At 27.3% G+C, this 17,848-nt stretch overlaps 1 protein-coding gene across 1 annotated transcript in view; it reads right to left on the bottom strand.

Moving 5' to 3' along the window:
- Positions 1 to 5,482: 5,482 nt before the first annotated feature.
- LOC107441666 (uncharacterized) overlaps positions 5,483 to 17,848 on the bottom strand; it is a 38,152-nt gene continuing 25,786 nt past the window's right edge. Inside the window, exons 4-5 of the mRNA XM_016055010.4 lie at positions 7,546 to 7,692; positions 5,483 to 6,190 (exon numbers count right to left, since the gene is read on the bottom strand). Of these exons, the coding sequence (XP_015910496.3) occupies positions 6,097 to 6,190; positions 7,546 to 7,692 (241 nt within the window). The 3' untranslated portion in view covers positions 5,483 to 6,096. The remainder of the gene's footprint in view (positions 6,191 to 7,545; positions 7,693 to 17,848) is intronic.

The following is a 17,848-nucleotide window of genomic DNA, read 5'->3' as shown; positions in this document are numbered from 1 at the left end:
AGTAATTTTTTATTTATTTGGATTTCTAGGGTGTGCCATAGACCTCCTTGCGAGAGCATTTGATCCCTATTGTGCTGACGAATTACAGCATTAGTTGTGAAGAACCATTTGTTAATGGAGAAATCGACCTATCTGAACAGAAATTTTCTGATGAAAAATATTTGAATAATTAAGATTCCCCTGTTATATTAGTCTTCCTTAATGCTCTTGTTTATTAATTTTTCCAGGAATTATTTCAACTTTAGTGGATTTTCAGAATAATTTCTATGAATTTCAATTGTGACAATTATGGGAACTCAAATTTTTTAATGGTTATTTCCTGTTTTATTATTTTACCTTGTAATTGAGCTCCATTTTTATATTAACATTTTTACAATCTGGAGACAAATAATTTTTTCCCAGTCAAAGCAAAATTCAAGTACAGATGAAGAAGCTGATTTTATTGCATAGAAAAAGTTTTTAACTTTTTAAATAATTATGAAATGCTTCATTTTACATTTCAGTATTGTCAAAAACTTATTATTTCAGAAAAGCATTGCTACAGATAAGCATCCTTGCTTCTAACATTTCAATTATGTAATTAGTAACAAAGTGAAATTTTAGAATAATCTGTTTCTTTTAAATATGTTTTTTTTTATTTCTGTATATTTTTTACTGCCTTTCAAAATTTATTTATTCTCCCAATATTCTTATTTCTTACTTTTGAAAGATTGTTTAGAAGCTTTCTTTTGTTTTAATGTGTGTATTTCTCATTTCTGGTGTCTGCTGGTTAGTTTTTTGTAATATTGTTTTATGGGAAATTTTTTCTTTTTGAAATAGTTATTAACTAATCGTCTATAAGATTTGTCAATTATTGCATTTATAGCATTCTAAGGGAAAATATCGTTTTTGCATAAGTTTTTTATATGTTAACTGCATCAAAAAATATTACTATTTTTCTTTATTTTTAATGCTTATTTTTAATTTAAATTATATATTAGATATGTATGCCCGATTCTAAATATTTGTTGGGTCTCCTTTAAATATTATTCAATGTACAATAAAGTATCTGATTATTTATTTTTTTAGCCTCTGTGGGGGAAAAAAAAACAAGTAGTAGAATTTATACATTTACAAAAATTTCGATTTACTTTTCTTATTGAATTGCATTTACTGTTTAAAATTATTTTAAATTTGTAAAATTGCGGTAAAATAACATGAAATTTATAATTTAATTTTAAATATGAAAACTTTTTTTTAAGTAATGCTTATTGCTGTATTTAGTTTTCTCTGTTATTCATAAATCATTTAATATTTTCTTGTAAAAAATCTGTCAAAATATTTAATTTGGTATCAATGCTAAAAAGTTATTTTGCATTAAAGAACATTATTTCTTTTGAACCCAGCTAAATTGCAATTAAATTTATTTAATTTTTTTTTTTTTGCAGTTTTTCAAGCAATGAAAATTTGATCTGGTGCTAGGCACGTCCCTACTATGTACTTATTATTTTATAACTATTCATTTATATTTATTACTCTATTTCTTTTGGCACGAATCTCATTTTCAAATTATATAATAAAATGAAATATTGAATTTTTAAGTGATAATTACCGTTTGTTTTCGATTTATTTTTTATTGCACTTGATTATCTTTTTTTAAACATTATTTAATTCAACTATTATGTTTATAATTCTGCATTTTTAATCATCTCTTTTTATACACTATGAAAACCCAAGTATTTTTCAGCTTCTCATTGGAGGTTATTCTTTGTTTTGTTTTTTATATGAAGTATTAAAAAATAATTAAAATGACACCTTTTACAATGTTTTTTAGTCTTTCATTCTTTAATGTCATTTTTTTTAAAACAAAATTATTTTGTAATTGAATTGCAATATGCTTTTGATAGTTTTTTCCATCAGTCTTTCATGTTCAATATAAAAAAGGTAGTTTTTCTTTTCTGCACTTATTATTGTATGAAGTTTGTTCTATTGGTATTGGTTAGGACCGTGTAATATTTTATGCAAACAAGAATTCACTTATTAACTGCATTTATGCATTTTTACTTTTATTCTTGAATTATTTGAAATGCCAATGAAATAGCAATCTTTTCTCCTACTATTAATTGGTAGTCAAAATCTGTGATAACTATTATTCTATCGGTGATTCGACTAGTTTAAGTTGTATTAAGTTTAAAAAAATGATTATTATCTTTAGTTTTGCTGTAATGTTAAATTGAATATTTTATTACTTTAATTAACTTCAGAAGCATTTTATAGAAAATAAAATTTAGTATTAAAGATAATAAAATTTTTTCAATTGATTTACATTTAATTTAACACAATGATATCAGAGTTTGATAATAAAAAAAACTTATTAACGTACCTTAACCTATATATTCCTTATGACATGTCATTTATGTATTTACTGAAGGAAATGTATTTAAAAATAAAAATGTACTTATTTTTGTGAAGTCTAAAATAAAATTCAAAGGGAATAAATTTCCTTATTTTGAGTGCATTTTTGTTTCATTTATCTGTATTTAAAACATCTTGCATGTTGCTTGCTATGCATTTACAGGGTGGCTTCGTAATCAATTTTAACTATTCTATTCTGGTTTAAAATAACACATTCAGTAAAAGTGGCTGTAAAAAAAAACATTTTTTGATGTGAATTTAACACTATAGTATTGAAATAATTTACTAATAATTAAAATTGCAGAAAAAATAACTGATTATGAATAGTAATGTGTGAATACTTAAGTTTATAAAATACAATGTGGAAAGTTTTTTCTTGTTTGACCTATTTTGCAATGCACATTTACAGAAGTAATATGATAATGAACAAAAAATAGCATGACTGAAATATGTACTTTTTAAGTTATTTAAAAGTTTTTTCGGACATAATCAACCAACAGTATTAACAATGTATGCTATTCATCTGTTCTGTGCATTTAAACAAATTAAGTCACTCTTTACTTAAAAGGAGCTGAAGATTTTTTCTGGAGATGGTAGGAAATGATGCTCTACAAGGCAGTGTTCTAGATATTCTAGAATTGAATAAAGGAATCCTAAATGGGAAACAGAAGTTGAGTATTTTTTCATTCCAATTCTGATAAATTACTTGTCAAAGGATTTTGAGATTTCTTGGATCTTGGGCCTTTTTGATTTCCAGTAGAAAGCCTCTGTGTACAAATACTAATGGCTATTTTGAATCATCATCATCATCAGTAGCTCGACAGTCCTGGGTGGACCTTGGCTTTCTCAAGAAGACTGCACCAGTCCTTTCTGCGTGCCACGGCTTTCCAGTATCTGACCTTGATTGTGGTTAAGTCCCTTTGGAGGCAAACTCCAGTTGGCCTTGCCAAAATGATTCTTTTAGTTGTTCTGTCATCGTTCATTCTTGCAATGTGTCCGGCCCATTTCATGCGCTGGATCTTATTGTACGTCAGAATGTCCGGTTCTCTGAATATCCTGTAAAGTTCAGAGTTAATTATCCTTCTCCACACTCCCTTGTCACATACACCACCAAAAATGGATCGGAGTATCTTCCTCTTGAAAGCAGCGATGGTGCTCTCATCAGCTTGGGACAAGGTCCAGGTTTCAGATGCGTAAGTGAGAACTGATCTTATTAGGCTTTTATATATTAGCAACTTGGTGTCATCTTTTAATGTTGTCAGATTTACGGAATTTTTTTATGCCATAAAAGCACTTGTTGGCTGCAGTTACTCTCTTCCTTACTTCTGTGGAAATTGAGTTTTTGGAGTTGATTTCAGAGCCAAGGTAGGTGAAAGGCTATTTTGAATAGTTATTAAAAAATTTGTGTTGAGCATTAATTTGAAAATGAGGAAATTTTTTTTTGAGGTAATAGTTTTTGTTCCTCATCATTCTTTCATCTGTTAAATAGTTATGCATGTCTTAAAAAAAAAAAAAAAAAACTTGCACTCATAATAAATTACCATTGACTTCTAAAACTAGAAATGTTAATAAAATACAATAAGAATATTATTTGGTGAGGCGTCTTTTATATTACCAATTAAACTGCTAAACATTAGAATAGAATTCCTCTAAAAAGGTAGAAACCTAGATATTCTTGGATTGAATGCAAGAATTTGAGGCATGTGATCCCAAAGCTCTCTCTTCCTTGCTTTGGCAGTGTATTACTCTGTGTCTTTTATAATTATTTTGACAATAAGTTTCAAATGACAGAAACCTTTCTAGAGATGAATAGTTAATTTTTTGTTAAAGAAACATGTAATCTTTACTTGTTTTTTGAAAAATTTATGACCATTTACTCTGTATTCATCATTGCTTGTTTGTAGTTCCAAAGCCTGTGCAGAATTTTTAAAATTAATTTCCACTCTTAACTAGTTAACATTTTATGTTTAAATTAAAAATATACTTTTAAGAAAGTGTTTGAAGGTACAACTTTTAAATTAATTACCTACTTGCATGTAATTAAAATTAGTTAACTATTTAAAACTATCATTTGATTTTGAAGTATAAAATTATTTTTAAATGCAAAGAGTTATTGTTTTATTATTTATTTTTTAAATATAACTGCTTAAGGTACAAAATATTCTGTGCTAAAATTAGTATTTTAATACAAGAGCATTGATTTTTTTCAAGTATAAAATATCGAGCTTTCTCTTGGTTAATATAGGAATGTTTCTAGGCTCTTTTTAGTTTTTAACGTATCAAATTGTAATACAATTCGTAATATTTTCACTAAGTCAAGTATTTTTGCCAGTATTGGAGGGAAACCTTTTTCTTTAAAAAAAAAAAAAAAAATAGGGTGAAACTGGATATGATTTTTTCTTAACCAAATTTTATTATTTAAAAAAGAAAGCGATACACCTCTTATTTTTAAACCTAGCCTTTTTATCTCATATATTAATCTCAACTATAAAGATACTATGTTTTAATGAACTATTTTTTTGATAAAAGCCGTTTTATTGCTTGCGAATTTTGAAAAGCATGGTATCAATAGTTTGATAAATATCAAAGCTTTAATTCTTAATTTCGATGCATAATAATTAAGATAAAATTAGTTATTTTTAGTATAACTGATAACTAATGTTATCTTCAAATTTTGCGAAATTCGTAATAATATGCATATTTAGCAAAATTACTAAGAGGTTATAGAGCATCTGTTTCTTGAAAAGAAAAAAAAAATCTACAATTATTTTAACAATACTAAACTTTTTATAAAATGTATGTGTTTATTGTTTTATAATTTATTAAACATAATGACAGTATATTCTAAATATTTGTGCTTAATAGTTTCATTTTGTACAAGAATTAGGTGTAGTCAATAAATAACAAAGCAGAGGTCTTTAATCAAAACTCTGAAATGTAGTTGCTGGTATGACAAAACGAATTTCGTGGGGTTTTTTCTCGCCAGCTGGCAATACTTGCCTTGCAAGCGATTATGAAAAGATAACTTTTACAACTATCTGTCTTTTTCATTCTGTTCTGAGAGATACAAAGAACCCTTCCTTCTTAATTTCCTAGTGCTTGCGTTGGCAATCAGCCATAATTTGAAACATTAGCAAGGCTATCAAATCGAATGTTTTGGTAAACCTCCTCTAGGAATCATCCTGTTTCATGATAATGCTAGAACATGCATCAACCCCTTCAGAACCGGCGGAAGGAGAAAGAATAGCTTTTGCAGGCCCACGCACTTCAAGAGTAAACGTACTAATATGAGAGTACCGAATCCAGGAACTATTAGAGTCAGAAATTTTCGTTTTATATATGATACTGTGGGCTGTGAAGAGAAATCGCTCGCTCACGTGTACTTTAGGGATTAAAGGAACTTCTGCCAAAATTCAAATTTGAAGTCCTGAACCATCCCACTCATTAAGTCTGAGATCTTTCTGCATGTTACTTCCACATCTTCGACGAGTTGTTAAAAGAACTGAGAGAAAACCAGTTTCAACAAGACTTCGAATTAGTGTTGCTGGTCCAAATAGTAGCCATTTTTTTTTTCTTAATTTTTATGAGCGACTTGTGTCACAATAGGACAAAAATCTATAAACGATTGTAGACAATACTTTTGAATTAAAAAGTATCTTCTCGTTATTTATTGACTGTATCTAATAAAATTAACGTATTTTTTCAATACTCTAATTGTGACACTGTTACATGCAATTTCGTAGAACTAGGATCAGCACTCCATTTCACACATTGTTGACCTCCATCGATTTCAGTTCTGAAAAACAAGGAATTAAATATAGTCGTAGGAATATTGTAGTGTAACAGTTTAAACTTATTTTAAAAGTAATTATTATTTAATACGATTTTAGGTTCTCGATAAAGCAATGTGATATTCAATAGTATCATGTTGAGTTATAATTGCTTATGATGAGTCATTCAAATTTTTAATATTTATTACGTCATTCCTAACCTGTAAAATGACCAATTTACAGTTTGTGGATACCCTATAGAAATCACTCTAAACTCTTATTATAGGTTTATTTGGGTCTAAATTGCAAGCAAAGTAATTTAATGTTGCTGTAATAAAAATTGTTAAACTAACTCAAATAAAACTAACCAAAAAAAAACCTGTTGCTTGGATAGGATATTAATTTATTTTGCCCTATGAAGATAAAATCAAACTTATTTTCAAAATTGAATTAATGAATTAGAATTGTTGAATTTTTGAGAAAAATGATAAATTTTTGAAGCGCATCATCACTGGAATCGAGAAATGGGTTGTTTACAACAATGTTCTGGTCTCTATAAAATTTTTTAGATGTTTAAACTTATACTTCAAATGAGGACCAGCAAACATTTTATGAGCATTGAATCAGTCTACTGTGGAAAGATGGCAAAAGGTATTGGACCAGAATAGACAAAAAACGAAGTAACTGAAATTAATCTTGGTTTTTGGGTTGTTCGGAAGAACAACACGAGAAAATTCTGCCAGGATATCTATCTCATCTTATATAAATAGAATTGAATATCTATTATATATAATTCTCTTACGTGGCTCCCAAATTTTGGCTGTATTTCTTTTCCGCCGGTGGCAACGTTTGCTTTGTTTTGAAAACACCAAAGCATTCTGCCTTTTAATGATGTGTTTCTGATATAATACGATATATAATATAAGTTTATTTTCTTGTTATTTGAAGTTTACGTTGTAATTTAATTCAGTTCTTTAATTTGTTTTAGTGATTACAACAATGTCTCTTTTAAATAATGTCTTGGCAAATTTTAAAGTTTTATGTAACAGTTGTAGTTACATAAAGCTTTATGAACAACAAACTGCATCAAATCCATGAACATATTGAAACTTCCATGCCGTAATAAAATATCAACATATAATAATAAGAATGATTTATTATTATAGAAATTTTTTTTTTAAAAAATAATACATAGTAATTTTGTTTATGATTTTTTAAAAAATTAATTATTTTTTTTAAAGATTTTCAAAACATGTTAAGATTCAGTGTGATAGTCAAGATAATGTTATTTAAAATTACTGTGTTCGGAAAAAAATGTTTCGATATTTTAAAAAAAAATATCATAGCAGTTTAGGCATAGAAAGCTTGAACAAATTTTTACCTGTTTTCTACACAAATAAAGGGTCTCGTCTCTTTTAAACATTGCACTTGCATGAAATTAAAGTAGAAATTTCCAACCATATCAGCAAATTTGTTCCTTGTATTTTTCAGACACGAATAAAATTCATTATCACAATCACAATGTGACCTGCAAAATTGTTTTGAAAGTTTATTAAGCGAAATACTAACAATAGCAAAATAATAATTGCATGAATTCTCACAATGTACTTCTAATTTAAATTACAAAATTTAGTAAGCAAAACATTTGGATGGTGTTAATATAAAGCAGAATTTTAAAGAGCCGTTCAAATAAATATTACATAAGTGAGTTGCTATATAATTTTGAGAAAATGAAGAGAAGTTTGAATAATGCATTCGTAAGACACTAAACCTCGTAGTGTTTTTTCTTTCTTTCTTCTTTTATCATAAAACAATTAACTGAAAACTGGCAACCACAAAAAATTACTCTTGGAGAAATTTCTTAATTGAAGTGAAAGTTAAATCTGAGGAAAGAAAAAGTAGAAAATTTTTTTTTTCTTCAAGGAGTTACAGTGGTGTAGTAATTCAGAGGTTATTTGTAGATTAAGCCGAAAATGTGCTTAACCATGGAAAGAAAACACTAATGATTTCTATAAATAATATTGTATTAAAAATTTTACAAAAAGGTATAACGTAAACTTTAATTTTTGTTAAGTTACATTTTTTATTAGAATTTAATCTTTAAATTAGATAACTACAATAAAAGTTCAATTTAACACAAAGGGTTCGTTGCGGCTGAAAATATGGGATGGAGGTTTGTGATTTGCTTATTTTTGCCGACGAGGGTGGCAGGGGGCTCAAAATTGCCAAAACATGCTTAAAGGGCACGATACTTCATTATTAGATACAGTAAAACGGATGTTCTGAAAATGGCCATTTTAAAAAAACGGTGCTGCGTTCTGTTTAGGAAACCAGTTAATTTATTACCAGTATCAACAGATGGTGGTAAACAAAACTATAAAACAATATTTTCGAAATTACCAGCGTTTGTAGCAACAACGTTTTTGGATGTCTGAGGATAAATTTAAAATATACCCGGGCAAATATCTTAGCCTGAATGTTTTGACCTGCAGCAAAAAGGATGTATTTATTGACGAATTTTGTAACTATCTTTGCAACTTTCTTCGAATGAATAGTTGGTAATCTAAGCAGAATAACTCCTTCATTCTTTAAATTTTTTTTCCAAATGTTCATTGGTAGAAAACCTGTTACAAACAAAAGTAGACAGCAGTTTGTCTTGAAAATGTGTCGTGTTTTGGTACTGTTCAATTCAAATGATGAACTGTCCATTTAAAAGAGTTAAAAACAGATTCTTAAAGTTAAGAGAGATGCCTGTGATTTCCTTTTATCAATAGTTATACGCTGAGCCGTGGTAGCTCATGGAATAGAGCTCTCGCTTCCCAACGTGGTGACCCGGATGGGTATTGACAAAACATACCGTAGATTATAAAAGTTTGGCGAAACTTTCAATTGGCGTTAAACGAATGTTCTCGCAAATCGCCAAACAGCTGTGTGCTTATGTTTTTGTTTTGTTTTTGGCATCACGTATCTATCATTTCGGAGTTTCAAATATTATCTTCATTAGATTCTTCTGCATTAAATGAAATATAAAGCGTATTTTTTTGTTATAGCTCCGACATAATCGTTTGTATTTGTTAACATAATTGTGTTTATTAGCGTGTTTTAGAAGGTCGTAACAAAACTAAGATAAAAAAATTATATATTATTACCACCATAGCCCTTCTGTATTTTCATAACTTTCATTGAATGTATTTCCAGTAGTGAACTTCTTCACCTACTCATCCACTAATTAAAATTAATAATTTCACAATAACCTCTAATCCTTAATAATGAAATGATTATTACAATAAAGTTTGTTTACTTAAAAGATTAAAAAAATTTTATTGTTCAGCAGAGACTTTGTTACTAGTTCTATATTCATTAATTAAACTTGGTTCTGCTCGATAACCATTTACAATTTTTTTAAAATTTTATTTAATTTTCAGTTATTATGGAATTTCTTAAATATTTTTCGACGTAGAGATTATTTAGCAATAATGCGAAAAGCTGAAATTATAAATGTATAATATTTATAAATGTTTAAGAGAATTTTTAGCAGCTATTTTGTACTAATTATATTAGTTGAAATGTTCATTATGCACAGTTTTATAAAAATAATCGTAAAATTCATTGAACGATTGAGTATTACATTTTAAAATGCAAGTAGAATTCAATAATTATTTAATTTTATAAATGTAAAACGGTAGAAAAGTAACTTCATCATAAAGTTTTACATGATACGAGAATATTATGCGATTGCTTTATAATGAAAGAACAACATTTTAAGTTTTAAACCTTTTGTGCAAAATAAAAAAAAAAAACGAAATTTTTTTCCTGTCATCGGTGTTAGCGATTAGAGAGTGTTTTATCGTATAAATATTAAGTCAGTACTGTTCCATTTTAAATAAAAATGCATTTTGCTCCGGAAAAAAAATTACTTGAGTTTGTCAATAGAAATTCACTAATTATTACAGCAGGAACTTTTAAATTTCTAATCAAACTTTCCTTTATTATAATTTTGTGCAAATAATTATTATTAATAATATAAATGACTATTAAAAGGAATTAATTGAGAATGTCCAATTTTAATAAATTAACTGTTTACACAATCAGATTAATAACTTTTTTCGTAATTTACAAATGGAGAAAAAGTCTTTTACAGTTTAAAAGTGAAGAGAAAAATAAAGTTGAGATTAAATTTATAAAGTAAGCATAACTCGAAGGAGGTTGAAGTAAGGGCATTAAAATCAAAATTTCAAAAGAAAAAAGCATCACGTTTTAGTGTACAGAGAGCAGTAAACGAAAAATCTAAAACTAACTTTTGATCTAATGATCAGATGTTTACGTTCTAGGACTCAAACTTTAGATTTAGAATTTCCTTAATTCCCTACCACTATTATAAGATATTTACTTTTCACCTAACTTGTAAAATTATAAAGTTTAGAATTCCTTCCAAAATCACTCAGGCGAAGTGATTGTGTTTTATTTAAATATTATTTAGAAAGAATTTTTCTAAAAGTATTTCATTTAAAGTTTTTATCAAACTTTTGTTTTTTATTTATCTATAATTATTGAAAGTTAAGTTGATGATTTTTAAGTTGAAATGAATGCTGCCCTGCTTTGCATGTTTCAAATATTATTTCTAAAGAAATGTATAACTTAACATTAAACACCCAGGAATTACAATTGTAAATCAAACAATCACTACATTTATTTATTAAAAAAAATTCAAAATAAAAAGTAATATTTTTATAAACCACGTTTTAGTATTGGAGAATAATAATTAAGAAAAAAATTGAAAAACGAAAAACGTGGGGCGCATGAAATACATAACAGTAATGTTATATTAGTGTGTGTATGTGTGCTCTTGAGAATATGTGTATGTATATCTGTAATTGTATCTGAATGTGGATGTGGAATATGCTTTGGTATATGCATATGTATGTGGATGTATATGTGGCTGTGCATGTATATGAGTAAGAAAATGTGTATATGTATGTGTATATGTACAGTCCGCAAAAAAAAAAAACGAATCACCCTGAATAACTTTCGTTCTAATGATCGGATTTTCACGAACTAAGTGTCATTCTTGATGGTTCCTGGGGGTGACCTCAAATATGTTAATTAATTAGTGCTAACTATTAATTAAGTTACGAAATCAGACACAAAAACGTACTTTCTCTGAATAAACATATATTTTTTTTTACATATTTGGAATCTAGACACTTGAATTAGGGGGGGTAGACAAAATTTTAAAAAAATTGGGTGGTAAATTGGGCTGCAATAAAGGTTTATATATTTGGCGATAGTCCAGAGAACCGCCAAAAAAAGTCGCCTGCGCAAATAAATATTTTAAGATAACCCATTGACTAATTCAAAAGAGGAGTGCTTAGTTTTACTAGGTTGCTAAGCAACCAAGTTTTGATAGTAAAAAAATTGAAATAATGTTCAGTGATTGCTCGGAGAGGTTTAATTTATTGTTAATAGAAAATATCTCGAAGTTTCTTGGCAATAAACAATTTTTTAGGGGATTTCTGTCCAAAAAGCAAAAAAAAAATTCTTTTAATCTCCTTTGAAAAGTAAATTTGAATCGATTTATAAATTATTTATGATAGTTTTTAGAATTTAAATGCATGAACTTTTTATCTGATATTATTTAGATTACACTGTTTTTACTATATTTATTCGAGGATTTTATACTAAAACCAAATGAACATAACTTATTATAGCTATATACAAAATTTTAGGGATAATCATTTTTACAGCTTTAATCGAGTCTTCTAGGCAAGAAAGTTTGAAGAAAAAAAAAGTGCTTGAAAAATAAAATGTAGATTCTATAATAATTCTAATGCACATTCACAAGGTTTTCTATAACTTACGATATTTCTTTTTTCTATAACTCAAGGAATTGCTGAATGTTTAGTGGCATTTTAAAAAGATTGAAATATGTTATGTTTAAGAATAAGATATTGAAATAATATGTTGCATATTGTAGGATTCATTGTTTAAAAAATCGCTTCATTCTACTAGATATTTAGGTTACGTCGTTTTCTTTGGATAAAGATGATTAGCAAATAGCATCCTCATGTTTCGATACATTCTGAAGCTTATACGTTCGCAAATTCACCATAAAATGTCGCACAGCATATTCTTCATTTACGATAAGCTACATTTACCACCAAATACTGCTACTATGGTTATTTTTGTTTTCTTATATATATCTGATGCTCTCTTCTTAAACAGAGCTCGTAAGATCCTTAAGATACTGAAATGGGGGCACAAAAACTTAAAAGATAAAATATTTAATTTCATTAACTCAAAATATCTGGTGTCAAAATGTTAATTTTTAAGTTAAACATAACTTTTACAATATTGATGTTCTTACGTTTTTAAAGACCACATGAATCCTGATAAAATATTAAAATGCATATGTTTACTTTAACAAGTGTAAAATCCTTATCAAAATAATGATCAAGATCCAAATATAAAGCAGTATAATTGACGATAAAAACTCAAATGGCTTCAAAACATATGAAGAGGGAAGTAAAAGTCGGCATGTTTCGAGATTTCAAATATAATCGCCCATTCTCAAGACTTGTCAGGCTTGGAAAACTTGTGACTTTTATTATTGGACGCTCAAAACATGTCTATTTTTATTATCATCTATTATTTTTTTAAATCAATGAAGTTTTTATATTTTCGATTCAGTTTCTTGGGATTATCCATTCAGTTACACAACATATTAAATTATTTCACTCGATATTAAAATAAGTTTTACATATGTTATAGGCACAGGTACTTAGATTGAAAAAATAATAATTCACTACTTTGTAAAAAAATCAATGCAGTAAAAAGAAAATTTTTTTTTTGCTGCAAGCCTTAACATTTTAATTTAAGGTCATAAAAAAAATTCCGTTTACAATTGAAATTTCAAAAGTCGAATGTGAAAATGGAATGTCCCCTAGTACCAGGAATCGAAGTTAAATAGTTACAAGGACAACTTTTTTAAACAAGTTAGCGTTTCCGTCCTACTCGAAGTTGTTTGAAAAGGTATTTTTTATATATCGATTCCAAAGTTTATTCTACATATATTTCAGGGTATACTTTCGGAGTATTTCGATCGAGTTTAATTTTACACCCTTATTTGCTTAAAATTATTAAATAATTTACTTAAAATAAATTATTCAAGCTACATGATTTAATGCATTTATAGTATAATAATAAACGGAGCTTCCAACGCATATCCTTAACCTTAATACCGCTATCATTAAATAAATGGAATAAGCTTCGATAAATAATAAAAGTTAATTTTTCCCTCGTTTTAATTTTCAAGGAATAATATGTTTCGATCAAACAGATTTTATTCTGGAAATAGCAAAATTAATGAGTAGGTCTCTTGGAGCAATTTGATTCTTATCCTCTTTTGACGAAATATAGGAAAAATTAGTTTTCACAGTTTCTGTAAAAAGTATGTTAGCCTACTTGCCACGTTTTTTTTAAATTTTTTTTATTAAAATAAGTTCGGAAATTGTGTATTTTTATAGCACTTTTTTTAAAAATCAGATGACTCTAAAATTGGCACAGCTTCGGAATTCTTACAAATTTCAATTTTTAGTATTTCCTGCTTAACAAAATACGGCATTTTCCTGATAATAAATTATACTACAATAATATCTTGGAAATCAAGCTAAAGTAAAAAATTAAACAAAATAGTTTAGTATATTATCAGAAAAAAAATCTACTTGGTATCATAAAGAGTAAAAGATGTAATGAAATAATTAGTGAATCACACGTGGTCAGATAATTAAAAATTTAATTTCACAACCAAGATAGTAGGACGACATTTAAGATACTGAGATATTTTAAGACACTAAGAAAATTGGCTACGTATTCAACAGCTGTTCGGTATCTTTATCCTCTTTGTAGTGACTTACAAAACATCAACACTATTTTAGATAATCTAAGTTAAAGTCACAAGAAACAAAAAAAAAGGACAATCAATAATTTATATTCTTTTTTCAAAAAAAAATAGTATGCTAAGTAAATAATCAGCTGTTTTGCCTTAAATAATTTTAAACAGCTGAATGTTTTTAATTTCTTAACAAGGTATTATTCATAGCTAGCAGACAATAATTCTTTAAAAAAAAACTTGACTATAATTTAAAAAGGAAACCTAAATTAAAGAAAATCTAAATTAAAGTTCTAAAAACATTTATTAGTATATTAATGAAGAAATAATAAACGTAAAATGGTAAAGAATAAGATTTTTAAAATGTTAAAATTTAATTAAATAGTTGGTAAAATAGTTCTGCGATACACTTCCGGAAATTTCTTTTAAGATTAGGATGATATAGGGTAAACCAACAAATGAAGGAGCATTTCATAGATATTTCTTGGAAATAAGATTTTAAACGTTTTAATTTAGATTGATTGGTAACAGTAGCTTACTACGTAACAATAGGAAGTCATGTAACAATGCATTTAGTTACTTGGTCTTTGAGTCTTCTCTGGAAAAAGTTTTGAATTTGTTAGTATCTGTTCAACGCCTTGTTTCTTTGACAAAATTATAAGGTCAGTGTTTGTTGTTATCCGTTTAAACTACAATTAATTGCATATAATAATGCTTTTTTTTCTCATTGTGAAAAAAAGAATTCAAAATATGGTCATTGAAGTTACGTTTTATTTATTTTAAGCATCATAACATAAGCAAGTACTGAGATTAGGGGGTGTTTATTAACTGGATTACCGAACGATGAAAAACCAATGAATAAACAAGTGTTCCTTTACTGGGATTTTTCCAAGTTAATGAAAATAAAAGAAAATTTTAATTTTCTTGTACCTTTTGTCATATTATAAATCAAAATTATGTTAAAAAAAACAACAACTTCTAACCAGTGAAGGAACATGCATGTTCCTTCGCTAAGAATAGATTTCCCAGTGAATGAATAGTATGTGTGAAATATGATTTTACATGGATAATTAGTAGTTCAGCGACATAGAGGACTCCTAAAATTCAGTTAAATGTTGTATGAATAGTTCCTATAACAATTTCATTTAAATATGCAAATTTAATTACTAAATTTATTTAAAGAATTATAATAATAATTAATTTATTATTTATCTTTATAAATGTAGTGATTAGTTATTACATCATACCTTAGACACCTTAATAAACTATGTTTATTAACTAAATATAACAACTAAATATAATAATAACAGCTTGAATGGAAAATTTCCTTGCAGGATTTTGTGCCAATGATTAGCTAAATTATTATCTTATTGCCGTCTTTAATGTCCTAACGGGAACTGGTAGGAAAAATCCATTTAAAGACAATTATCTAGGTGAAAAATGGATGAAGTTTTTTTTAAGGTGACATCCACCGATAACTCAGTGCAATTCGAAGATAATTTCAAAAGGCAAATCTTCGGCCTTAAAAATTATAAGGATTTATATTCTAAAGTACCTAGGAAAGAAAAAGTACCTCCATTGGTAGTTTTTCCTTACAGAAGAATTCGTTGAAATATTACAGAATCAGTCCCTGCTACATATTTCATTGGAAAAAGCTATTCATGAAATGAAACAATGACCGCAGCAACATTTTACAAATGTATTGCAAATGTTTCTACCCATGGCTAATTAAAAATGGAATCAAATTCCATATTTTGCTTCTTCTGGATAGGTATAAATCTCATATCAACCTGATACTGAGCAAGTTTTGTTCCTCAAAACAAATTTTCTAGTTTAGTTTTCTACCTAATTCATGGAAATCTCTCGTTAGATCTTGAAAACAAAAGAATTGTAAAACAGTATGTCTAGAAAATTTTACATCAATTTTTAAATAAGATTTGAGGCATCAACTGATGAAGTTAAAATGCTTTTATGAAATGTGATATTTTTCCATTCGATGTAGAAAACGTTGACTGTAACAAATGCATGCAAAACAGACACCAAGAGTTAATGAGCAAGACAACTTATCAACAAAACATATGCTTTGAGAGTAACGATGCGCTATTTCTTCAGAAGCTTGAGAAGGAAATCTCACAAGTTATGTTGCAAATTTTTAAAGGAACATTGACAGAAAAGTTTAATCTCCCAAATATCCAATAGCCTGTGCTTTTTTCAATATTGAAGAATTTATTTCAAAAAGAACAATTGTATAATCAAATTTTGGCTCTGAAGCTGAGACAACTAACATTAATAATGAAAGTATCTTGAAAACTGATTTTGAGATAAGTCCTCTTGAGGAATTGTTAGTAGCAAAAACAATTGGTTTTATAAGTAACTACTAGATATAAGTCAATGAGAGATGGGTTTTACTCAAACTTCGAAACTCCTTTTTCTCATTTATTATCCAGTGAGGAATTCTGGAAATGGAACTGGAAAATCAAAAGAAATTTCGGAGATACATTTACATTGGCCCAAAATTTGGAAAAAAGAGGAAGGTTAAATCAAAAGAAAAGGAAATAAATTACTCATGACGAAGAGAAAAAAAAATACTTAAAAAGATTTTTAAAAAAAAGCTTAAAAAATATGGGGAAAAGAGTAAACAAAAAAATGATCGAATTATAATAATAATAAAAACATCATCGGATTACACAATGATAAACATTCATAATTTAGAACGGACTATTAAACTGTGAGAAATAAATGAAAAACATTTTTTTAAAATTATGTATTCAAACATATTTTACTTTCCATTCCATGACTGAAAAAAAAAGTAATATTTTGCACATTAACTATGGTTATAGGTCGTAATTCCAAGAAAAATCTTGTTTTTAGACATTTGTGTGGCCTATGGATTCCCAACGAGCATCAAACATTCTCAAAATTAAGTGTTCATTCACTGGAAAATTTAGTGTTTATTCACTGGTAAGAACTGTTCCTTCACGTGTTCATCGTACTACTTATTATTTAAACCACCAAAAGCTTAAAACAATATTATGTAAGTTATATAACTTTTTTTAACATAATTTGCATTTAATAACAAATATGTCGACACTTTCATTTAGCTAAAATTGCAAATTTTGAAATTTTTATGAATTTTTTTTAAAGGCAAGCTAAGCTTAAGTGTTCCTTCATTGTTTAGTTTACCCTATAAGATGTTGAGAAATTTGCGATGCTGTGAGAGATGTTTAAAAATGTTGACTACGTATTTTTATTAATATTTATAAAATATATATTCAAGAAATTGATAAATATATTATTCCAAATCTATGCATACGTATGTATATTATTGAAATTGTATCAGTTATTGAAAAACAAAATAAGAAAAATAAAAAATAATCACATTAAATACGCACAATCTGGTGTATTCTATCAGAAGCAAGCTTTTTTAAAACTAGACATTTGTTGAATAAAGTGTTTTTTATTCAAAATTCTTTACTAAATTGGAAATAAATTATTAAATGACTAAAGAAGAAACATCGTATTTTATAGTGTGAAAGAAATAAAAATAAAAAGATTAGCAAACGATTATTAGCGAAAAAAATATGAATGAAATGTTACGCTACGCGCGCGAAGTCAAGTTCCTCCCAAGTTTATCACATTTTAATATTAATCGCCCCAATCAGTTATTTCCTTATTGTCGCCAAATTATTTTTTTAAAAATAATTAATTTTAATTTTTCTCAGCTTCTAATAAATAAAAACAGTTGAAACTTTAGATTTTTCAATTGAAAAATATGTAGATTAATATGGTATAAAAA

The sequence above is a fragment of the Parasteatoda tepidariorum genome, chromosome 2 (genome assembly GCF_982258835.1).
Source record: "Parasteatoda tepidariorum strain Cologne lab strain chromosome 2, Ptep-v5.0, whole genome shotgun sequence".
Lineage (NCBI taxonomy): Eukaryota > Metazoa > Arthropoda > Arachnida > Araneae > Theridiidae > Parasteatoda > Parasteatoda tepidariorum.
The sequence above is the reverse complement of the archived record's forward strand: the minus strand, read 5'-3'. Positions and strand labels throughout refer to the sequence as shown.